This window comes from Arachis hypogaea, chromosome 7 (genome assembly GCF_003086295.3).
Source record: "Arachis hypogaea cultivar Tifrunner chromosome 7, arahy.Tifrunner.gnm2.J5K5, whole genome shotgun sequence".
NCBI lineage: Eukaryota > Viridiplantae > Streptophyta > Magnoliopsida > Fabales > Fabaceae > Arachis > Arachis hypogaea.
Window position 1 is genome coordinate 56,987,294 of NC_092042.1, and position 26,252 is coordinate 57,013,545.

Here is a 26,252-nt window from a genome sequence, read left to right on the forward strand (position 1 = left end):
CAATAGCAAACTCAACCTCTCAGTTAGGTGGAAACTCATCAATATCATCAGGAAACACTTCCGGAAACTCACACACAACCGGAATCTGCTCCAACCTTTGATCATCACCCGAAACACCCGCGGTTAACAACAGGATACCCTGACATTCAACACCAGAACAGTTCACCATCATCGAATTCAAATAATAATTATTTACCACGACCGGCCCTTCAGTATCTTCCGGCATAAAATACACCGACTTGGTAGAACAATCTAGCAGAACATGGTTCTTAGATAACCAGTCCAATCCCAAGATAAGATCAAGACCGATCATCGGTAAGCAGATTAAATTATGAACAAAATCACACTGCTTGAACCTAAAGGTGACTTCCGGGCATCCTAGCGTAGTTACCATGGCTTCATGGGTAGCATTGTACACTCTTAGATCGTAACCTAAAGTTACAATCTTCAATCCTAACTCATGGGCTTTCTCAAATGCAATGAATGAATGCGATGCTCCCGAATCAAATAAAGCATTTAAAGTTTGACCAGCTATCTCACAATTACCTCGAATGAGTGTCTCAGATCCCTCAGCTCCTACAGCTGAAGTGGTGAACACCCGACCAGTCTGTTGTGCTTTTCCAGCACCTTGTTTCTGCTTCTCAGGACAATTTACGGCTTTATGCCCCGCCTTTCCACAAGTGTAGCACAAACCCCATCCGGCCTTGCATGGTGCTCCCGGATGGTGACTCCCACATCTAGTACAAGCTTGATCATTCTGAGGCTGCTTCCCAAACTTCTTCCCTTGGAAATTGTTGTTGTTGTTGGGCCTCCTGAAAGAGCTTCCCCTCTTGAAAGACGGACCTCTAGGTGCAAAACTCTTCCCTCGATTCTGTGGGAATGATCCCTTTTGACTCCCTTTCTCAGCAGTTGCCCTTTTCACACACTCCTCAGCAACCCTACACTTGTTTACCAACTCGGAGAAGGTCCTAATCTCCATTGGTCCCACTGAACTGAAAATATCACTCCGGAGTCCTCCTTCATACTTAACACACTTCCATTCCTCATATTCCACCGGAGTCCCTTGGCACATACGAGAGAACCTGAACAGCTCCTCAAACTTGTCAGTATACTCTGATATGGACGTAGTACCCTGCTTCAGCTGTAACAATTCAAGTTCCTTAGCTGTCCTAGCAGAAGTCGGAAAGTACTTCTTATAGAACTCTTCTTGAAAAACATTCCAGGTGATATAGTCATCACCCTGCTGCAGAAGACGTCGGATACCTTGCCACCAATGGGACGCTTCACCGACAAGCATATAGGTAGCAAACTCGACACGCTGTCCTTCAGGCACCACTTGCGCTTGCAGCGCTCGCTCTATAGCCTGAAACCATGTATCAGCATCAGTCGGGCTAGTAGTCCCCTTGAACTTAGGCGGATTAACCTTCAAAAAGTTTGCCAGCGTCATCGGGCCATGAACTCCACCTCCATCATTACCATGGTTGTTCATCTGTTGACCAAGAGCCTCAGCAGTGGCTTGCATAGCAGCAGCCATGTTCTCCAACGCAGTCATAAAGTTCACCGAGTCATTAGGGTTATTCTCCGGTGCACGAGCATTCGTACGACCTCTCGCACTACCTCTACCGCGTCCACGAGGCGCCATCTGGTTCCTATACACACCAAACAATCGATATTAAGTTGATCAGTCTCAATATCGGAAGTCTAGTGCTTCAAAGTCCCAAATGCATGCTCATGAACGTTTATGCCAATTATATCAAGCAGATATACTAATAGCACATAACACACACACAGAGAATGCACAGAAGCATAATCAGTCCATCCCTCAGGCTCTACAGGAACGAACTGCTCTGATACCATAATGTAACACCCTACCATACAGAGTCTTATGCTTAAGTCATAATTCAGAGATGGCAAGGTATTACGACCTCTAAAATAAAAATTTAGTACGTATAGTAGTATGAATGATTGATTATAACTAGGAGCCTTTGTAGAAAAAGGGATAAACAAAAAAACGCAACTCAAAAGCGCAACACTCCGATCGATAACGGAACGAACAAGGATAAACCAACGTGAGATTATATATATACAAAGGAGTGTCAAAAACAGGAATATCAAGACTCAAGATCCGGCTGCGAAGATAACCAGTCCGAGCATAACATTATATACATATGATATAATAAGGAAAACCCCAAAGGAAACCCAAAGGGACACAAATACATAAAACCTATTCTCCAAAATCTCCCATAAGAGGAGTCATCACAGTTTGTATTATTTAATGGAGATAAAAGTATCTAAGCAAAACATATAAACCAAAACATAGTCCCCGAGAACAAGGAATCTTCGCAAATCTAGAAGTCTCCAGCATGCCTTAGCGAGAAACCTCACGTCCTGCATCTGAAAACCACAAAATCCGCATGGGTGAGAACCAGAGGTCCCCAGCATGGTAACAGCTTCCACATATATAATACATAATAATGGAGGAAAGCCAAAGGCAATCCTAGAACTTCCTCCATATAATATCAAAGCTTATAAACAAGCTAAACCATAAAAGGGCATCTGACTAAAGATTCTTCAGTCTAACTAATACTTTCCTTTCCAATTCCTTCAAACCTCCCAACCACCAGCAGGATATAATGTAGCAAACACAGTTATATCAAACAAGAAATGTACAAATAGGAACAAGTAAGACATCTAGACAATTAGCAAGTTATATGCAGTCAAATAGGCAATCTCAAACAATTCATATAGTATGCATATGATGAATGCCTGTCCCTAGTGGCTGATGATATCATCTGTCGGTTATAGAGCCAACCCGACAAGTCCCGGTAGCTAACCATTGGACTGTCCCTCTGTCATGCATCCCCAACTCGAGTTATACTCATCATAAACTTGATCATAATCATGATCTATATCCATCACCCTCACTGGTGAATATATACGGGGGCGAGCTCATCCGGGTCTTTCACAGTGCCCGGCCACACTTATGACATAGGGTCAAAAGAGTATCAAGTCTCAACCTGGAGCACGTGGTGGCTAGCCACTGCTACTACCCAGGGAAACTCGTAACTCCGATAGTGGAAGTGCAAATCACAATTATCAATAATTCAGCATAAACATGCATGAATTCTCATCCATGGATCAACATCCATATCAGCCATCCGGCTCACGGTTCAATCCAGAACCAGCCAATATTCATATCATACACAGCCATTCCGGCTCACGGTTAAATCCATAACCAGCCAATATTCATAGCATACACAGCTATTCCGGCTCACGGTTCAATCTAGAACCAGCCAATTCATAAACAATTACGGCCCTTCGGCCAATGGCTTAACAAGCACTTCCACCACCATCCTCCACATCTCACATAATCATCAATGATCCTCATTGATTATTCATCTTCCCTTGCTTCACTCGCAAGTTACCACATCCACTAGCTCCTTCTCTCATAGCTAGGCATATCATAATGTCTTGAGATATAAGTGGTGAGATCGGAGGCTTAGAAGTATGAAGTTTGGCTTTTAAAACTCAAAAATCAACTTTGGGATGAAAACAGGTCCGCGCGTACGCGCACTCCACGCGCACGCGTGGATGGCCTCAAAAACTTCATCAACGCGCAAGCGTCATGCACGCTAACGCGTGGATTAAAAACTTGCCAATCGACGCGTACGCGTCAACCACGCGTACGCGTGGGTGTTCTCGTGTCCCAGGCACAACACTGGCACAGTTCTGGCATGACTCTCTGGAAAATGGCTGGGCATTGGGTGCAGCACAATCGGCGCGCCCGCGCACATCACGCTCACGCGTGGATGGCATTTTCGGGAAGAACGGCGCGCACGTGCCAAGTGCGCTCACGCGCAAGGGGTCATTCTGCTAAAAATTTTCTAAGTTAAAAGCTGCAGAATTCACCAATTTAAACCCCAATCTTCCAACGGACATAACTTTCTCATTTTAAATCGTTTTTCACCCGTTCTTCGAACGGCATGGACATCCCGGATCCAATTTCATTTCTAAACAGATTTGGCACAAAACAGAGATCCGTAGTCCAAGTTATGTCCCACCAAAGTATGCCCAAAAATCATATTTTTCATAAAAACCACAAAGTGCCATTTTCAAACAAGCCATTTCCAACTCTTTTCAAAATCAATCAAAACATGCCATTTTCATCCCTTTTCTTTGAAATCAATCAAAATACATCAATTTCAACATCAAGCCTCCTCAACTCACACATTGAGACTTTACCACATATTACAAAATCACTATCTCATCATTTTAACCCACTTCACCCAAGTGGCTCAAACTCAAACATATTGACATATCATACACTCTTTCTCATGCCTATTATCAACAACACCAATTCCACTAAATCATCATTGTACACAATCAATATCATACTCACCATAAACATGGTTCAACCCACAATTCAACCATAACCAATCATCAAGCATATATCACAACATGCATATTTCTCATACATCATACCACCAAGGCATCAATAATCATCATCACATATATGACCACATCATATATCTCAATCATTCAACAACATCAACCATTCAATGCCTATCTTAGGGCCTCTAGCCTAAGTATTTCCTACCACATTACATATTAGATACGGGAAACCGAAACCATACCTTAGCCGATTTTCCCAAGCTCCACCGAAGCACTTCCAAACCACTTATCCACAAGCTCTCAAGGCCTCAAAACCTCCAAGAACAGATTTTTCACCACCAAACCCTTTCCAAGCTTTTCAAAATCACCAATCAAGCTCTAATATTCACATATACACAACCTAAGCCACAATCATCATACCCATACACAACATCTCAAAACCCAAACATCATAAAACAACAAAATACACTAGGGTTGAGAATCTTACCACACCCAAGGTCCAAGGAGACAAGATTAACCTTCTCCTTCAAGAGAGTTGGGTCCTATAACATCAAAGAACCCAAAATCTCAACATTTCACCCATGAAACTCGAAAATAAGGGCTGAGATTTCGAACAGCAACACGTGGCTTACCTCAAGATTGGTTGTATGGGTTTTGTAGAGCTCTCCGCGGTGAACGCGTGGCCGCAAACAGGGCGGCAATCGGAGCTCTAGATCAAAAGTTATGGTGGTTTGAAGATCAACCAAGGGAGAGAACTTGAGAGAGTGTTCTTCCTCCCTTTCTCTCTAATTTCAGCTTGTGTGTGTAACAAATGAGGAGAGAGAGTGCTGAAAACTAGGGTTTTGGTTAAGTTATGTTGGGCCAAGGGCCCACTTTGGGTCCAATTGGCCCGGTTTGGCCCGTTCGGTCCAATCTTGGTCCGAATTCTATAAAATTGGTACCAAAATTCTCGTCTCCATCTCCTCTATCACATTTAGCCACAAAAATCACATTTTGGGCTTTCTAGAATAAATTCTCATTTATGGGTTAATTAGCCGTTGATTAACCGGGTTTTACATTCTACCCACCTAATTGGGAATTTTGCCCACAAAATTCAAATGCAATTACCTGAGAATAAATGCGGATAGTCCTTTCGCATCTCCGACTCAAGTTCCCAAGTGTGTTCCTCAACACCGCCTCGACTCCAAGCCACTTTGACTAATGAAACCTCTTTTCCACGCAACCGTTTGATACTAGTATCATCGATTCTGACTGGAGCCACTGGAAGCGTCAAATCTTCCCTTAACTGAACCGACTCAGGTTCTAACACATGGCTAGCATCAGGGGTGTACTTCCGAAGCTGCGACACGTGAAACACGTCGTGCAGGTTCGAAAGATGAGGTGGTAGAGCCATCCGATATGCCACCGGTCCAATCCTCTATAGGATTTGAAATGGACCAATGTATCGAGGATTCAACTTCTTTGCCTTAATCGCCCTACCTACTCCCGTGGTCGAAGTAACCTTAAGGAAAACATGATCTCCTTCCTCAAATTCTAAGGGCTTTCGCCTCTGATCGGCGTAACTCTTTTGACGACTCTGCGCCGTAAGCATCCTATCACGGATTTTCTTGACTTGTTCAGTAGTCTCAGCTATCATTTCCGGCCCCAACAAGCTTTTCTCTCCAGTTTCATACCAACATAGCGGAGATTGACATTTCCTCCCATACAAGGCCTCATACGGAGCCATACCGATGCTCGCATGATAACTATTATTAAAATTTTTTTCTTAGTTTTATCTTTATTTTCAAAAATTATGCTAACAATTAATATGATTGATTCAAAAATTTGAAGTTTGTTACTTTCTTGTTAAGAAAGGTTCAATCTTTAAATTCTAGAATCATATCTTTTAGTTTCTTGTTAGTTAAGTAATTAATTTTAATTTTAAAAAAATTAAATCTTTTCTAACCATATCTTTTTAATCACATCTTTTCATTTTATCTTTTATATCATATCTTTTTTTTTTTCAAAATTTTATCTTTTTTCAAAAATTTGATTTTAAAATATCTTTTCTAACTTCTTATCTTCTTATCTTATCTTTTCAAATTTGATTTTTAAATCTTTTTCAACTAACTATTTGACTTTTTGTTTGTTTCTTATCTTTTTCAAAATCACCTAACAATTTTTCTCTCTCTAATTTTCGAAAATACATCCCTCTTTTTCAAAAAAATTCTTTTTTAATTAATTAATTGTTTTAAATTTTAATTTTAATTTTATTTCTTATCTTAATTTTTGAAAATCATTAACTCCTTCTCAAAATTAATTTCGAAAATTCTCCCTCTCTCATATTTTCCTATTTATTTATTCATTTACTAACACATCTCTTCACCTCTCTTCATCTCAAATCACTACCCCTACCTTTACCCTTTATTCAGACTATTCATTCTTCTTCACTCTTATCCCCTTCTTCTTCTACTAATAATAAGGAACCTCTTTACTGTGACATAGAAGATTCCTCTTCTTTTTCTGTTCTCTTCTCTTTCATATGAGCAGGAACAAGGAAAAAGGCATTGTTGTTGAAGCTGACTCTGAACCTGAAAGGACTTTGAAGAGGAAACTAAGAGAAGCCAAATTACAACAATCCAGAGACAACCTCACTAAAATTTTCGAACAAGAGAAGGAGATGGCAACCGAACCTAACAACAATAATGCAAGAAGGATGCTTGGTGATTATACTACACTTACTTCCAAGTTTGATGGAAGAAGCATCTTAATTCCTGCCATTGGAGCAAACAATTTTGACCTGAAACCTCAACTAGTTGCTCTAATGCAACAAAACTGCAAGTTTCATGGACTTCCATCAGAAGATCCCTACCAGTTTTTAACTGAGTTCTTGCAGATCTGTGAAACTGTAAAGACGAATGGAGTAGATCCTGAAGTCTACAGGCTCATGCTTTTCCCTTTTGCTGTAAGAGACAGAGCTAGAACATGGTTGGACTCTCAACCTAAAGATAGCCTGGACTCCTGGGATAAGCTGGTCACGGCCTTCTTGGCTAAGTTCTTTCCTCCTCAAAAGCTGAGCAAGCTTAGAGTGGATGTTCAGACTTTCAAACAAAAAGATGGTGAATCCCTCTATGAAGCTTGGGAAAGATACAAACAGATGACCAAAAGATGTCCTTCTGACATGTTTTTAGAATGGACCATGATAGATATATTCTATTATGGTCTATCTGAGTTCTCTAAGATGTCACTGGACCATTCTGCAGGTGGATCCATTCACCTAAAGAGAACGCCTGCAAAGGCTCAAGAACTTATTGACATGGTTGCAAATAACCAATTCATGTACACTTCTGAGAGGAATTCTGTGAATAATGGGATGCCTCAGGGGAAGGGAGTTCTTGAAATTGATGCTCTGAATGCAATTTTGGCTCAGAACAAAATGTTGACTCAGCAAGTCAACATGATTTCTCAAAGTCTGAATGGATGGCAAAATGCATCCAACAGTACTAAAGAGGCATCTTCTGAAGAAGAAGCTTATGATCCTGAGAACCCTGCAATGGCAGAGGTAAATTACATGGGTGAACCTTATGGAAACACCTATAATTCATCATGGAAAAATCATCCAAATTTCTCATGGAAGGATCAACAAGAGCCTCAACAAGGCTTTAATAATGGTGGAAGAAATAGGCTTAGCAATATCAAACCTTATCCATCATCTTCTCAGCAACAGACAGAGAATTATGAACATAATACCTCTAACATAGCAAACTTAGTCTCTGATCTGTCTAAGGCCACTTTAGATTTTATGAGTGAAACAAGGTCCTCCATTAGAAATTTGGAGGCACAAGTGGGCCAGTTGAGTAAGAAAATCACTGAAACTCCTCCTAGTACTCTCCCAAGCAATACAGAAGAGAATCCAAAGAGAGAGTGCAAGGCCATTGATATAGTCAATATGGTCGAATGCAAGGAGGAAGGGAAGGACGTGAGTCCCAATGAGGAAGACCTCATGAGACGTCTCCCAACCAAGAAGGAGTTCCCTATTGAGGACCCAAAGGAATCTGAGGCTTATATAGATACCATAGAGATTCCATTAAACCTCCTTCTGCCATTCATGAGCTCTGAAGACTATTCTTCCTCTGAAGAGGATGAAGATGTAACTGGAGAGCAAGTTGCTCAATATCTAGGAGCTATCATGAAGCTGAATGCCAAATTGTTTGGTAATGAGACTTGGGAAGGTGAACCTCCCTTACTTATTGGCGAACTAGATACATGGGTTCAACAAACTTTACCTCAAAAGAAACAAGATCCTGGAAAATTCTTAATACCCTGTACCATAGGCACCATGACCTTTGAAAAGGCTCTGTGTGACCTAGGGTCAAGCATAAATCTTATGCCACTCTCTGTAATGGAGAAGCTGGTGATCATTGAGGTACAACTTGCCTTATTCTCATTACAATTGGCAGACAAGTCAGTAAGACAAGCTTATGGATTAGTAGAGGACGTGTTAGTAAAGGTTAAAGGCCTTTATATTCCTGCTGATTTCATAATCTTAGACACTAGGAAGGAGGAGGATGAACGCATCATCCTTGGAAGACCTTTCCTAGCCACAGCAGAAGCTGTGATAGATGTTAACAGAGGAGAATTAGTCCTTCAATTGAATGGGGACTACCTTGTTTTTAAGGCACACGGCCATCCCTCTGTAACAAGGGAGAGTAAGCATGCAGAGCTTCTCTCAGTACAGAGTCAAACAAAGCCCCCACAATCAAACTCTAAGTTTGGTGTTGGGAGGCCTCAGCCAAACTCTAAGTTTGGTGTTGAATCCCCACAACCAAACTCTAAGTTTAGTGTTGGGACTATACAACATTGACCTGATCACCTGTGAGGCTCCATGAGAGCCCACTATCAAGCTATTGACATTAAAGAAGCGCTTATTGGGAGGCAACCCAATTTTTATTTATCTAATTTTATTTTTTTATTTTATTGTTATTTTATGTTTTATTAGGTTCATGATCATGTGGAGTCACGAAAAAAATATTAAAATTAAAAATAGAATCAAAAACAGCAGAAGAAAAATACACCCTGGAGAAAGGACTTACTGGCGTTTAAACGCCAGTAAGGAGCATCTGGCTGGCGTTCAACGCCAGAACAGAGTATGGATCTGGTGCTGAAAACCAGAAACAAGCAACATTCCGACGTTCAAACACCAGGAATGCACCCTGAGGAGAGCTGGCGCTGAATGCCAGAAACAAGCATGGAACTGGCGTTCAACGCCAGAAACATGCTGCACATGGGCGTTGAACGCCCAGAACATGCATCACTTCGGCGTTTAAACGCCAGAATTGCATGGAAAGGCATTTTACATGCCTAATTGGTGCAGGGATGTAAATCCTTGACACCTCAGGATCTGTGGACCCCAGGATCCCCACCTACCATATTCTCCCCTCTTCTCAACATTCATCCTCTCTTTCCAATAAACACTCTTTCCCAAAACCCTTCACCAATCACCTTAATCTTTCTTCCCAATCACCCCCCTTCACCACTCACACCCATCCACTATTCCCCACAAACCCCACCTACCTTCAAAATTCAAATTTCTTTCCCACCCAAACCCACCCTAAATGGCCGAACCTACTCCCTCAACCCTCACTATATAAACCCCTCCATTCTTTTTCATTTTCACACAACACAAACTCTCTTCTCCTTCTTGGCCGAATACACCTCTTCCCCTCTCCTCCATATTTTCTTCTTCTTCTTCTTCTCTTATTTCATCTCTTGCTCGAGGGCGAGCAATATTCTAAGTTTGGTGTGGTAAAAGCATAGCTTTTTTGTTTTTCCATAATCATTGATGGCACCTAAGGCTGGAGAATTCTCTAGAAAAGGGAAAGGGAAGACAAAAGCTTCCACCTCCGAGTCATGGGAGATGGAAAGATTCATCTCCAAAGCCCATCAAGACCACTTCTATGATGTTGTGGCCAAGAAGAAGGTGATCCCCGAGGTCCCTTTCAAGCTCAAGAAAAATGAGTATCCGAAGATCCGACATGAGGTCCAAAGAAGAGGTTGGGAAGTTCTAACCAACCCCATCCAACAAGTCGGAATCTTAATGGTTCAAGAGTTCTATGCCAATACATGGATCACTAGGAACCATGATCAAAGTAAGAACCCGAACCCAAAGAATTATCTTACAATGGTTCGGGGAAAATACTTAGATTTTAGTCCGAAAAATGTGAGGTTGGCATTCAACTTTCCCATGATGCAAGGAGATGCACGCCCCTACACTAGAAGGGTCAACTTTAATCAAAGGTTGGACCAAGTCCTTATGGACATATGTGTGGAAGGAGCTCAATGGAAAAGAGATTCCAAAGGCAAGCCGGTTCAACTAAGACGACTGGACCTCAAGCCTGTAGCTAGAGGATGGTTGGAGTTCATCCAACGCTCCCTCATCCCCACTAGCAACCGATCTAAAGTTAATGTGGATCGGGCCATCATGATTCATAGCATCATGAATGGAGAGGAAGTAGAAGTTCATGAAGTCATCTCCCATGAATTCTATAAAATAGCCGATAAGCCCTCTACTTTGGCAAGGCTAGCTTTTCCTCATCTTATTTGCCATCTATGTTACTCAGCTGGAGTTATCATAGAAGGAGACATCCTCATTGAGGAGGACAAGCCCATAACTAAGAAAAGGATAGAGCAAACAAGAGAGCCCACTCATGGAACCCAAGAGATGCATGAGGAAGCTCATCACCAAGAAATCCCGGAGATGCCTCAAGGGATGCACTTTCCTCCCAACAAATATTGGGAACAACTCAACACTTCCTTAGAAGATTTGAGTTACAATGTGGATCAATTAAGGGTGGAACATCAAGAGCACTCCATCATTCTCCATGAAATTAGAGAAGATCAAAGAGCAATGAGGGAGGAGAAACAAAGGCAAGAAAGGGACATAGAAGAGCTTAAGGACATCATTGGTCCTTCAAGAAGAAGACGCCACTAAGGTGGATTCATTCCTTGTTCTTATTTTTTCTGTTTTTCGTTTTTATCTATGTTTTGTGTCTCTACTTCATGATCATTAGTATATAGTAACTATGTCTTAAAGCTATGAATAAATTCCATAAATCCTTCACCTCTCTTAAATGAAAAATGTTTTTAATTCAAAAGAACAAGAAGTATATAAATTTCAAAAATTGTCCTTGAATTTAGTTTAATTATATTGATGTGGTGACAATACTTTTTGTTTTCTGAATGAATTCTTAAACAGTGCATATTTTTTATCTTGTTGTTTATGAATGTTAAAATTGTTGGCTCTTGAAAGAATGATGAAAAAGAGAAATGCTATTGATGATCTGAAAAATCATAAAATTGATTCTTGAAGCAAGAAAAAGCAGTGAATAGCAAAAGCTTGCGGAAAAAAAAAGTGGCGAAAAAAATTTAGAAAGAAAAAGAAAAAGCAAGCAGAAAAAGCCAATAGCCCTTAAAACCAAAAGGCAAGGGTAAAAACGATCCAAGGCTTTGAGCATCAATGGATAGGAGGGCCCAAGGAAATAAAATACAGGCCTAAGCGGCTAAATCAAGTTGTCCCTAACCATGTGCTTGTGTCATGCAGGTCCAAGTGAAAAGCTTGAGACTGAATGGTTAAAGTCGTGATCCAAAGCAAAAAGAGTGGGCTTAAGAGCTCTGGACACCTCTAACTGGGGACTCTAGCAAAGCTGAGTCACAATCTGAAAAGGTTCACCCAGTCATGTGTCTGTGGCATTTATGTATCCGGTGGTAATATTGGAAAACAAAATGCTTAGGGCCACGGCCAAAACTCATAAAAGTAGCTGTGTTCAAGAATCAACAAACTTAACTAGGAGAATCAATAACACTATCTGAAATTCTAAGTTCCTATAGAAGCCAATCATTCTAAACGTCAAAGGAAAAAGTGAGATGCCAAAACTGTTCAGAAGCAAAAAAAGCTACAAGTCTCGCTCATCTAATTAGAATTAATATTCATTGATATTTTGGGATTTATAGTATATTCTATTCTTTTTATCCTAATTGATCTTCAGTTGCTTGGGGACAAGCAACAATTTAAGTTTGGTGTTGTGATGAGCGGATAATTTATACGCTTTTTGGCATTGTTTTTAGGTAGTTTTTAGTATAATCTAGTTACTTTTAGGGATATTTTCATTAGTTTTTATGCTAAATTCACATTTCTGGACTTTACTATGAGTTTGTGTGTTTTTCTGTTATTTCAGGTATTTTCTGGCTGAAATTGAGGGGCCTGAGCAAAACTCTGATAGGAGGCTGACAAAGGACTGCTGATGCTGTTAGAATCTGACCTCCCTGCACTCAAAATGGATTTTCTGGAGCTACAGAACTCCAAATGGCACTCTCAATGGCGTTGGAAAGTAGACATCCAGAGCTTTCCAGAAATATATAATAGTCCATACTTTATTCGTAATTAGACGACGTAAACTGGCGCTCAACGCCAGTTCCATGCTGCATTTTGGAGTCAAACGCCAGAAACACGTCACGAACCAGAGTTGAACGCCCAAAACACGTTATAACTTGGCGTTCAACTCCAAGAGAAGCCTCATCTCGTGGATAGATCAAGCTCAACCCAAGCACACACCAAGTGGGCCCCGGAAGTGAATTTATGCATCAATTACTTACTTCTGTAAACCCTAGTAGCTAGTTTAGTATAAATAGAACTTTTTACTAGTTTATTAGATGTCTTTGACTATCTAGTCTTTTGACCACTTATCGGGTCCTTCTCCTTTATTTTCGAATTCACATCATACTTTGGGGGCTGGCCATTCGGCCATGCCTGGACCTTTATCACTTATGTATTTTCAACGGTCGAGTTTTAATGCAATTACTACTATTTTCTATTCAATTCGACTTATTCTTATTCTAAGATATTCGTTGCACTTCAACATGATGAATGTGATGATCCGTGACACTCATCATCATTCTCACCTATGAACACGTGACTGACAACCACTTCCGTTCTACTTTAGGCTAGGCGCATATCTCTTGGATTCTTTAATCAGAATCTTCGTGGTATAAGCTAGAATTGATGGTGGCATTCATAGGAATCCGGAAAGTCTAACCTTGTCTGTGGTATTCCGAGTAGGATTTCGGGATTGAATGACTGTGACGATCTTCAAACTCGCGATTGCTGGGCGTGATGACAAACACAAAAGAATCAAGGGATTCTATTCCAACATGATCGAGAACCGACAGATGATTAGCCGTGCTGTGACAGAGCATTTGGACCATTTTCACTGAGAGGACGAGATGTAGCCATTAACAACGGTGATGCCCTACATACAGCTTTCCATAGAAAGGAGTGACAAAAATTGGATAGAAGCAGTAGGAAAGCAGAGATTCGGAAGGAGCACAGCACCTCCATACACTTATCTGAAATTTCCATCATTGAATTACATGAGTAACTCTATCTTTATTTTCTGTTTAAATTTATTATTATTATTCGAAAATCCAATAATCTCTTAATATAGTTGAATCCGCCTGACTAGGATTTATAAGATGACCATAGCTTGCTTCATCCAACAATCTTTGTGGGATCGACCCTTACTCACGTAAGGTATTACTTGGACGACCCAGTACACTTGCTGGTTAGTTGTGCGGAGTTGTGACAAAGTGTGATTTATGTTAGAGAGCACCAAGTCTTTAGAGCCATTGTTGATGATCACAATTTTGCCCACCACAGAGATTCCTTTAATTATCTCTCTTTCCTTTACTTTTCGTTCTCCTTCTTTTCTTTCTTATTAAACCAAACTCATATCATAATTTAAACAAAATCTCTTCTCAAAAGATTGGATTTAAAACATTATTCTTTTCTTAATAAATTGAATTCAAATAGAATAAATCTTTTCTTAACTAAATAAATATCAAATAATATAGTTTTCCAAAACCAAATCTTTTTAAAATAGCAATTCAAACAAACTCTCAAAGATTATAAAATTTCGACAACATTTTCTCTAAAATTCAGACTATGCCACCCTTTTAGGGTCCCAACCAAACAATCTCTCAATCATTTTAAATATCAAATCATTTTCAATAATCAAATCATTTTCTTTAAAGCTAAGCCTCTTTTTGTTTCAATAAAATTCAACCCTCTTTCAAACCTTTTTCTATTAAAACCAAAGGAACAAGTCGTACGTTCATTCAAACTTAAAAAAACCTCCCGGTCATATTCTTTTTACATTTAACATTAACCAAAACCACCTTTTTCATTTATGGTTACAAGAACCCGGATATAACCTCCCTCACTTTCATAATTCCTTAATTCATATGTCATTTGATCAAAGCATAAACGTAACATATTTTCAGCCACAATTCAAACCATCAAGAATTCAGACACGTTCATCAAACTCAATTATTCTCACAGTCAATACTTATTCATCAAATTCAATCAGTCCAGACAAACACAATTTATTTGTAATTTCTCAATAAATTTTTTGCCATTCTTAACTTAAAAACTATTAATTATTTTAAAATAAGACCCCTACTTTCGTACAAAATCAGAATCAACGAAAATTTTGGAGAAATTTTCTGATCGAACTGTTGAAGAAAACGTTAGAAATCGTTTGTGCCTCCTAAAACTCTAATTAGCCAAACTCAAGGGGAAGAGGAACTACGTCACCGTCAACTTCTACCGGATAAAAATAATGCAAACATATAAAAGAAAAGAATACAAACATTTTTACCGAATTTAATTTTTTATTGGAGTTACGAATTTCAAAAAATCAAAGCCGAAAGTTCTTAGTGGTGTCACGGTTTCTTTCCCCTCTCTCTCGGCCTTTCTTTCTTTTTCTTTCTTTGTGGTTTCGGTTAAAATGAAATCAGGTTAATTAAATGATAGATAACAATGAATATTGATTTGTGGTGGTAAGGATTAATAGATGTCATGCATATATGTATATGTATTATGTTTACAAGACACGTTTTTCTTTCTTTCTTTCCTTTTGGCTTGAATGGCTTCGGCCACTTCCATCCATATTTCTTTCTTTCTTTTTTTTAACTTTAATAATAATAATAATAATAATAATAATAATAATAATCAATTTAATTTTTATTTTATCAAATTATTTTTTGATAAATAATTCAAATTTAATAGAATAAATAATAATTAAATTAAACTTTAATAATTATAAAATTCTATTTAATTATTTTTGTTAAAAAAATAATTTTTTTAAAATTACATCTCAATATAATATATTAGTTCATAAATTACTAATTATTTAATTTTAAAAATTTGGGGTCTTACAGTGGGACACTAGTGACTATTAGAATAGAAATCCTTTAAGTTAGATTATTCTACTTATGGTTTAATTTGTATATTTCATTAAGCTTAAATACTTTGTATCGATGCAAAGTTCTCGAATTGTGTTTGTGTTTCCAAAACCTTATATCTTTATCTATTGGGTACTGTTACCATATTGAGAACCTCCGCTTCTCATACCATATGTTGTTGTTTTTTATATGTAGGTCGCAACCCACTCAGTGAATTTGCGGATTGTGACAGAGTGGAGGATGGTTCAGCTTCTTGTTTTGATTTACTTTTGTAGTCTCTCACCTTTGTTGCCTTAGAGGCTTGTATTTTGAAAACTTGAGAGATAGGACATTAGCTGTTTTAAACATCAAATTTTGTTATATTTCTATTTTGACTAGCCGACTTAAACTCCATAAGTTATGACTAGTCCTCTTTATATATATATATATATATATATATATATACTTGTTTACTCCTTTTATTCTGTTTATCTCTTGTGCCTACACGTTTAGTTATCATGTTTGAGCGATTCATGCTTTTGTATCTTTATTTTCTGCATCTTTGAGCTTTTATTTCTTTATCGGACTTCTAGTGTATTATATTCCTTTATTATATATATTATTGTATGAGCTTTAGAACTATCATGACGCTTTGTCACCCTTTACTTCATGACTAGAGGTAATTAGGGTGATACGGTGTTACAGAACAAATGTTACAAGAAGGTTTTGGTTGTATTTTTCTAACTTAACTAGTAATGTTATTGACATCCACATCACTCAATTCATTAATTATTAGTGTCAAGTTTAATGGTAGGACAATATTAAATCTGTTTGAAAATTTTTGGGACAGAAATATGATGTTTGAAATGTTAGGAACAAAATTAGAATTTGACCTAAACGTTAAAGATTAAAATAATATTTTATCCAATTTTAAAATTAGAATAAAACGTTTAAAATATTAAAGACCAAAAAAAATTTAACCCAAATATTATTAATTAAAATAATACTTTATTCTATATTTATTGTTCTAAACTTTTAAAATAATAATAATTTAGTCCGCGCTACACAGAGTGGATGGAGCTAGTAAAATGCTAGTAGAAAATTATTTTGGTCCAAAATAGCCAAATGAACCTCAATGCTATATTGGGAACTAAAATCATATTCTATGGCAAAAGAATAGAGTAGATCTACTCCAATTTTTTTTTTGTAGTTAAGAGTGAGATTCGGACACAATTTTTAAATGAGTATGATAAAATTATACTATTTGAACTATAATTTTTTAACCTTAATTTTTTTTCTTTTAATTATTTATAAAATGAAATCTTTATGCTTTAATATCTTACTAGTGCATGACCCGTGCTAAGCACGGGAAATGATGAACTAAATCACTGCTTTAATTTATTACATTATAGAACAAATTTTAATCACAAAAACGCATAGGATTTTGCTGAATTTTTTTTCAATATGTGCTATATATAATTGCACACTCAACATATAGACGACAAATTAAACAAACCATAATCTCCACTTGAAATTGGCAATAAACATTAAATTAACTCTAATAAAATTATTAAAAAAAATAACAATGCAAGCGAACACTCAAAAATAAAATATCTATGTAGTTACTGACTATAAAAAAAATTCCTACAACCTAAAAAAAGAAAGAAAAGTCGCAAAAAAATATGCAATAACATCCGAATTGTACAAAAGCATAAAAACTTTAAAGCACATCGTTAGAGATTCTGAAAAACTTTCCTATACACAACATTTAAGGTAGAATCATCACTTAGTGATCCATTATTCTTTATCAAAACTCTCAAACCCTCTGTAGACTTCACCCTAGACAACGCAACATATAATTGTCCGTGTGTAAAAACAGGTCTAGGTAAGTATAAACCAACTTTGCTCAAAGTTTGACCTTGAGATTTATTTATGGTCATTGCAAAAGAGACTACCAAAGGAAATTGTCTACGTTGAAACCTAAAAGGTAGAGTTTCATTATTCGGAGCCATATTCATGCGTGGAATGAGAACTACTTCACCACACTTGTCTCCCGTCAAGATGTTGCATTCAATTACATGATTTCCAAGTCTACGAACCTGTAATCGAGTACCATTGCAAAGTCCATTGCTTTGGTCTATATTCCTTAGAAGCATCACAGGTACACCAATTTTGAGTTTCAACTGATGGTTGGGCAAACCTGAGCAATTTATCGAATTTAGAACATCAGTTATAATAGCATCCAACTCGTATTCTATGTTGCCCTCTTCAGCACATAATGAGTCTGAACTAAGATAAACTTTTTCATCACTATTAATAAATTCCATAATTGTGTTATTGACCTCATGGACAACTTCAAGAGTGGGTGCCAGAATCGTGTGCTCCTTGAAATAATTAATGTTATCCAAGTTCATCAATAACCCTGTGTAGACAAATGTAACCAAATTCTGAAACCCATCATTAGTATCATCAATAAGTATGTCTTTAGGGATGACTACTTCTGACTCACCATCTGTTGAATCACCTGCCAATCCATTCCCAATTTGAATTAACCAATCTGCAAAAGCTTTGATATCATCATCAACTTCAACTATACCACCAACAGTAAGCCTCATATTCTTTGAAAGCTTTAAGACTGTGCAAAAATCCCATAGATAAGATGAACTAATGCATGCTTGCACAATATCTTGCCGTGAACCCATAGGTATTACTGGAAGAATTTGCCTGAAGTCTCCGCCAAGTACAACAACTTTGCCACCAAATGGAAGGTTTGGATTAAACGATGGCTGAAAGCGAAGAATGTCTTTTAGAGACTTGTCAAGAGCTTCGTAACAATACTTACTTAACATTGGTGCCTCATCCCATATAATAAGCTTTGCTTTACAAATAAGTTTACAAAGAGGTGTTCCCGGCTTTATGTTGCATATAGAGTCCTCATTGATGCTTAACGGTATTTTAAATCTTGAGTGAGCAGTACGACCATTAGGAAGTAGTAAAGAAGCAATGTCACTTGAAGCAACATTAAGAACAATGTTCCCACCACATCTAAGATAAGCAGAAAGAGTATTCTAGATGAACGTCTTGCCAGTACCACCATAACCATATAGAAAGAAAAATCCGCCACAATCATTGTTTACGGAATCAATAATGGTGTCAAATGCAGATCGTTGCTCATCTGTCATGGTCTTTAGAGATTGCATATATTGCTGCTTAAGCAAAGAAGATCAAAATTAACCTCGTCCAACAATAAGCGATCTTCTAAACTATGAAAAAGATCTAATGATGGGTAGGGTATCGCTGGAAACTTTTTAAGAGACCTTCCATTAGCTTGCATCTTGTCTTCAATTTTTGCAAGGGTCAAGTTCATGATATGCTCGTCAGACAAATGAAGATCTATACAAAAATATAATTTTTATATTAATACATGTAGCAACTTCAAGATAATAACATATCAATAAATAAATTAAAACCATAAATTGTACAATTTTTAACTAAATACCTTGAACATGATGAATTCTTCTTTGCTCAAATAAAATATCCTCAGATAATTCTTTATAGCATCTTTCTAAAACAAAATCTGGACATGCTATGTTGTTTGATATCAGAAGCATGACAAAAAGGTCACGAACATAGTTGGCTGAAGCCCAAGTACTTGCTTCAAGAATAGCATCAATAAATTCTTTCTCGTCTTGCAAGAGACCTAGTGCATAGCATGCTTCTTTGAAAGTGTTGTGTGTAACACCATCAACAGTGCGTATTTCCTCAAAACTGGTGCAACCTTTCTGAATGTTGAGAAGAAGTCTAAGATAATAATCCTCGCCATTACCTCTAGGAACATGTGTCAACCTACCAATAGAATAACCTTGTTTTCTTGGAATCCACATTGAAATATTGTCCTTCCATACAAATTTCTGTGGAAACTCACAATAGGTCAATGACCTAGCCAATGGAAAATATTTATTCACAACAAACCATGCTTGTAATTTAGTGAACTTCGCATCAACACGACTAAGGACATCCTGAATACCCTCGTATTCCTTGAAAATAACAGGATTCTCCTCTAGTAGGTGAAATGGAAGTCTGATAACAGCAGGCTCCTTAACTTGAATATCATAACCATATAATCTCCAAGTAGCTTCACATGCAGAAATGTATCTACAATCATAATGGTTGTTAATCTCATCCACAATAGGAGGAGCATTACCATTAACTGATGTCTGGTAGAATGAAGCAGTAACACGATCATTTCCTTTGTGAACATACTTGAATAAATATTTGATGGCAGAAGTTTGGCGAGTATGCTCAACATTAATGTGACAACCATACCTTAATAACAAAGTTGGGTTGTACGGGACAATAAAAGAGTTATCAAGAGTTGCACCCTTTTTTATTATGGTGCGACCATTTTTTGGCCTACAATACTTTGGGAACCCAGCTTCATCAACAACAGTACGTTGTCTAAATTGTTTGGAAAAATATTTGGAGCACAAACCATTTACCATGAAAGGACTATTCTTGTTATACTTGCCACATGGACTGTGAACCATGAATTTCTCAACAGCAGCATATAACTTAGGCCTTCGACGTTTATCGGGTATTTGTGCCGATATTAACTTATCTATATCATCAAGAGACCTAGGTTTTGAAAGAGGATGCATGAACAACAAAATATGAGCATGAGGAAGACCCCTCTTCTGAAATTCAATAGTGCATACATCTGAAAATAAAACCAAAACAGCAAAAGTTACTATAATGAAATGTAAATTAAAAAATTTGCAGTAAAATTTCACATTTTTTTTAAAAAGAAGACTTACATCCAGAAATCTTTCCAAAAATATCACCATACTTAAAATCTCTGATTAAGTTGTTTAGCTTAATCTTAAAGACTCTTGATGTAATATCAGGACGATCTTCTGCTTTAAGGCCAGTACCAATTAATAAGCGCTTTATCTCATCCCATTCAGGATTGCATGTGATGGTGACAAAAAAACTTGGATAACCAAAATTCTTGCAAAGAGCAAATGCATCCTTGCAATTATTAAACATGTATCTAGGTCCACCCGTAAAAGTGCTTGGGAGAATTATCCTTTGACCACTTGAAACAGCATTTGCATCACCTCTAACTAAAGACTCATGCAATAACTTGTACTTTTCAACCCTCAACTTTGGTTGGTTGAAACGAAGAAAACTAAGACGCTCAGACTCTACCATAGTATATGCATCAACCAAGAACTGTTGGAACAACCTACGGGAGTTAAGCAGAATTGGTGACTCAGATGACCTCATTTGCAGTCGAAATGCAAAGAATTCTCTCATGCTTATTGTATTCCTCTTCTTTGAACCGTCAACATTGTATCGAGAAGCTGCTAAGATGCCTGTTCTATATCCATCCTCACCATATGGAAAAATAAGAGGATACTGCAAAGCCAAATACAATGGATGGATAACATCAATCTTCTTTAGTTGTTTTGATTTGGTTTCCAATATGATATCTCTGTCCAATAAAGAATCATCAATGTCACCAACTACCAATGCTGCAACTTCTGATGCAGTAGGCAAGTTGTATCGCCGACCATCTTTTTCCCTACGCCTAATCAGTTTTAACTTCATATCAAGAGAATGTGACTCGGTGAATCTATCCCGAGCATAACGGAACGACTGTGCCAAAGGATTATGCTCATCTAGCATATTTTTCAGCATACAAACTATATCATGTTCAAGATTACCCACCGAACTTACTGGGCTGAAAAAAAAAAGAGAAAAGAAAATATGACAAACACAACATATTGATGGACCTTAAATGAGTAAGTGAATAAAGTTGATATTATAAAGAATATGCTTTGTGTATACAAAAAAAAAACTTACAGAATAGCACTAATTCTGTTATGAATCTCGTTGTCCGTATCATAAATGTAGAGCTGTGCAAATCTTGGTTTTTCATTTGCTTGTGGAATAAGACTTCCGATTGAGTGATAGTTCTGGCCACTCAAAATAAATGATGGCGGATCGGAACCATTGTTAATTTTATGGTTAATCTTGCCAGCCATTGATGTGAATGAAAACATTGCATTAAATGCCCTTATGTTTTTTCGAAAGTATCGGCCTATTTCATCGTCCAAAAAATACAATGCTTTTAGATTATCTGGGGCCTGTTTCATTAGGGGCAACTCAACTTTGCCATCCATACAGCACAAACCAAAATGAGGAGTGACACTATTGATACTCTTTGAAAGTCTCTCATGATCCCACATCAAAGCTTTGCAATATATACATGTATGAGAAAGATCACCCGCATCCCAAAAAGCTTTAAAATAAAATTTTAATTTCATTAGCTAATATAATGTAAATTATATTTTGAATCATTTAATATATCTATATTTGTGTAACAAATTTTCAATCTAATGAAAACATACCTTCTTCATCAATAACTAAGCTGTCAATCTCGTATGCAGTCGCACTTTCATCTAAATAAAATATTAAAAAAATAATATATCTTGTTATGCTCTAGTCATAAATATTACTCCATTAAAATATAACTTAATAATGTTATAAATATTGATGAATTTAAATTTTACCAATGACATTGTCGTCTTGAAAATCAATAGAGTAATCACTTTCTAAATTAATGTCATCGAATACATCAACAACTGTAAAAAAATTGAAATAGAATAGTCATTTGTAATGCTGTTGCTAAATAAATTGTTGGGTTTGGATGGGCTTTTTGGAATTATAAAAAATATTTTTTTTGTTAAAAATGAATTACTTTCATATAATTTTAAATCTATTTAGATAAATCTTTTTAAAAAATTACTATTATCTAAAAAAAAATTATTTACTTTTCCTAAAATTAACAATATATTGCTTTAAAAAAAATTAAGCAAAAGACATTTCTAATACTTATAATTATTTTTAAAAATTATTCAAATGTGCAATAACTTCTATCTATTTAACAATTTTTTTTAAAAAGGTAAAAAAAAAGTACTTTTTTCAAAAATCAATCCAAACCTTCCTAAAGTGAAATTTGAACAATTACTAAATTAGTCAAGTAAAAGTTGGAATACCTTCATGATGATATAAATCTGATACATTGGAATCATGAATTACATTATTTACATTTTTAGAAGACTGTCCATGGTCATGAACAGAAGATGTAAATAGCTCGTTGTTACTTCTGCATACTTCTCTGATAATTGTATCTGTTTGCTTGGTGAATCTCTTGTGATTATGTATAATACAATTGAAAAAAGACATAAAAAAACTCAGACAAATAACTACAATGAATTTTCATTAAGCTAATTATTGGTTAGAGTGATAACAACATAAAAAAATTAACATATAAAAAATTATAAATTCACACCTCTCTAAATTATTATTCATGCTTGAAGAGGTTATTATTTTATTGTTGCAAAACAGATAATCAGCACCATCAACGTAGGTAGGTTTATGACTTTTATCCTTTTGTAAATTTGCATTAGTGTTACTAAGGGTACATGATTTATATCTGCTGCTATTATTCCAACCTACTGTAACAAAATTAAACAAAATCCTTATTAACCAAAAGAATGATAAAAAAAGCCTCAAAGAGAAATAGAATGGTTAATCAAAAAATTATTAATTACTCTTTTATAGTATGAGAAGTACAAACCATTTGTAACATCTAACAAAGGAGTTCTGATGCTGGTAGGATCAAAGAATGTTGCTTTAGCAGACAGCATATTATCAGAGGGATTAACGATAGCTTTTGTTGAGGAACATGTTCCCTTTAATGTAACTTTTTTCTTATCTCGGCTGCTGGAGATATTAGAACTCAAATTCACAGGATCATGAAAATTCACTTTAAACATTTGGTGACCTATATACACATAGTAAAAAGAATTAACAATACATTTGTAAAAGTAAATTAATATAATTAAAATATATTTTACAACTGATTAACATGATCATTTAAGCAACATGCTTTTCTTCTAAAGAGACACATGTATTATAAAATGTAACCAAATTTTATTATTACCTGTACAACTTGAATGACCTTTCTCAGTTGATATGAAGCAACTAATACTGTCATTTGAAACAGCTGAAGAAGTTCTCTTGAGAGGAAGCACGACTTGAGGTGAATGATCTTTTGGAGATGTATCAAGAAAATTAGAAACTACTTAAATAATGTGAATATGGGCATGAACATGTATAGTTGATGAAAAAATAACTTCAAACTTACAACTATATCTAAGAACATCATTGACATTCAAAGTATGGTTCAACCTCTTGCTTCTTAAAATGCTCATTCGCCTGGCTCTTGCAAGCTTGGGAGTCAATCGATAGTCTTCTAGTACCATGACTAATGAAACTAATGATAACAAATAAAATATGCAGATTATGATGATATTTTCCCAAGCAGTGCATAATACAATATACTAAGTAACTCTACAGGGGATGACTATTTATAATAATGTGAAAGAAAACATGGAAGATAAATTCACAGAAAGAAACTGAGGAAGAAATTTGCAGCTTTTACAAAAAAATGTGTATCAATTGGTTGTAGTTGGAAATGAACTCAAATAAAAGAAACATGAAGGCATGGTATAGTCTTTCCAAACCAAAACATTAAATGATTTAGAGTAAATAAGTATTATTGCCTGAATGTAATAAATGTAACTGATTCACATCTGACAATAATTAATACAGAATATAATACAACAATTTATATAACATGTGATCTGATGATATATATGTGTAAATTACCAGTGAGTACGCCAAAGAGAGTTGATGGTACTCTCAGCAATCTTTGTAGACTATAGAGATATCTCTTCATCCTTTTCGTTAAAAGGGTCTTGGATAAAGGGAACCTTAGAGAAAACCTGCATCATAGTGACAGTGGCTATATATATGTGTGTGTGTGTGTGTATGAATTAGAATAAAGCTATGACAAATTAAAATAAATTGAGCTAAAAAAATCATTATTCTTATATATATATATATATATATATATATATATATATATATGTGTGTGTGTATGTGTATATGAATTAGAATAAAGCTGTGACAAATTAAAATAAATTGAGCTAAATAAAAAAATCATTATTCTTAAAATTTACTGCAAAAAATTGGATAAACTAAATTAATGATTGTATTAGGAAGTTTTTATGAGAAAAGATGAAAAAAGGGAAACAACAGCAATATAACAATATTAACAGGTCATGGATAAGATGAAATATAGTATTAAATAAGTCATAGATCAAAAGTAAAATTTTGCATATTGATACATAAAAGTTTAATATGATTACTAATAACATAGAAATAAAAGCTACACGAAAACAGAAAGCAAAACTAAATATTATATAGATTTATATCTCATTTAGTGATTACATCAGCATACATGGTTCTCTCATCTAATGAAGAGACATTAAAAATAACTAAACTTCCATGCCTAAGAGTATTGTCAATAATAAAAGCCTTCCAACGTCTAGTAAGATGAGCTTTGAATAATTGTTTATCCCTGTACCAACAGAGTCCCATTGTGTATCTACAACCACGCCTTTGTACAACGCAAACCTGGTGATGATGTGAAGGAAAAGCCTTTGTAACAAACTCTGTTGGAAGGCCCTGAATAATACAACAAAAATAGATCTATTTAGTTTTAAAAAAAGTTTAACTTTTCAATGGATATAACTATATATAGTTGTAGAAAAAAATCATACCAAATATGATGAATGCAAATCTTCATCTGTAATCATGCATGAATATGTAACCATATAAGATAGATTGGATTGCTTAGAATGAATTAAATCTAAAAATTCGAAAGAGCTTTGTCGAAAAACATTAACAGGAGTACTTGGGATGTAAACCACTTGATAAGATTTATTTGGTGAAAAGAAGTCATAGAACTTTGTTGGGATACCACTTTCATTTGACACTGCTGCATGAAAGTGTATATTATTATCTTCGATTGGGGAAAATTTTGATTGATCCGAACGAAGAACAATAGCAGATCCTTCTTCTACTTCAGGAGCTAAATTCAGGTCAACCGGGATATATTTTGACGAAGAGCCAAAATGCTTATAGTTATATCGTTTATCATGACTGGTTTCATCAGAAAAAAACTATTTTTGATGAAGTACGGGTATTAGAATTTAGCAGAATCTTCCTAGTATAATAAGCTGATGACTTGACTTTCTTTTGAATTTCAGAGTTTCTTTTCGAACAAATACACAAATGCTCCTCCTCAGTCAATGGTAGCTTACCTTTATGATAAAAGTTATCAGAAAGAAGGAGCTTTATACCAGTGTAAATAGAACTCTTCTTAACCATATTATGATCCCTAATCTTGATTATACGAAAGTATTCTTTATAGGCATAACTGAGTTTTATATAACCACCTCGATAGAGACCATAAAAATTCATCAGCTTATGCAAACCCCTAATAATGTAAGCTGTGTGATTAAGTTTTTCAATCCTCAACTCAATGAGATTGTGATTTGCATCAAATGTAACAATTGTATTGCCCAATAAATCCTTGAACTTTCTATAAAATAGTGAAGGTAACGGGTGCAGACTCTACAAGAAAATCATGGAAATATAATAAGGATGACAAATTCAGAAACACATGA

At 36.1% G+C, this 26,252-nt stretch overlaps 1 protein-coding gene and 1 non-coding gene across 2 annotated transcripts in view; both read right to left on the reverse strand.

Moving 5' to 3' along the window:
- Positions 1–7,450: 7,450 nt before the first annotated feature.
- LOC112704537 (small nucleolar RNA R71) lies at positions 7,451–7,554 on the reverse strand. The gene has a single exon (XR_003155158.1). It is a non-coding gene; the product is annotated as a small nucleolar RNA R71 (small nucleolar RNA).
- Positions 7,555–17,381: 9,827 nt separating this feature from the next.
- The window catches only part of LOC112701495 (uncharacterized), an 11,896-nt gene continuing 3,025 nt past the window's right edge, over positions 17,382–26,252 (reverse strand). Inside the window, exons 5-18 of the mRNA XM_025752245.1 lie at positions 25,887–26,199; positions 25,344–25,369; positions 25,152–25,248; positions 23,864–23,992; positions 23,660–23,797; positions 23,294–23,500; positions 22,710–22,727; positions 22,224–22,295; positions 22,062–22,112; positions 21,514–21,952; positions 20,463–21,391; positions 19,148–20,365; positions 18,966–19,041; positions 17,382–18,693 (exon numbers count right to left, since the gene is read on the reverse strand). Coding sequence (XP_025608030.1) covers positions 17,382–18,693; positions 18,966–19,041; positions 19,148–20,365; positions 20,463–21,391; positions 21,514–21,952; positions 22,062–22,112; positions 22,224–22,295; positions 22,710–22,727; positions 23,294–23,500; positions 23,660–23,797; positions 23,864–23,992; positions 25,152–25,248; positions 25,344–25,369; positions 25,887–26,199 — 5,025 coding nt within the window. The remainder of the gene's footprint in view (positions 18,694–18,965; positions 19,042–19,147; positions 20,366–20,462; positions 21,392–21,513; positions 21,953–22,061; positions 22,113–22,223; positions 22,296–22,709; positions 22,728–23,293; positions 23,501–23,659; positions 23,798–23,863; positions 23,993–25,151; positions 25,249–25,343; positions 25,370–25,886; positions 26,200–26,252) is intronic.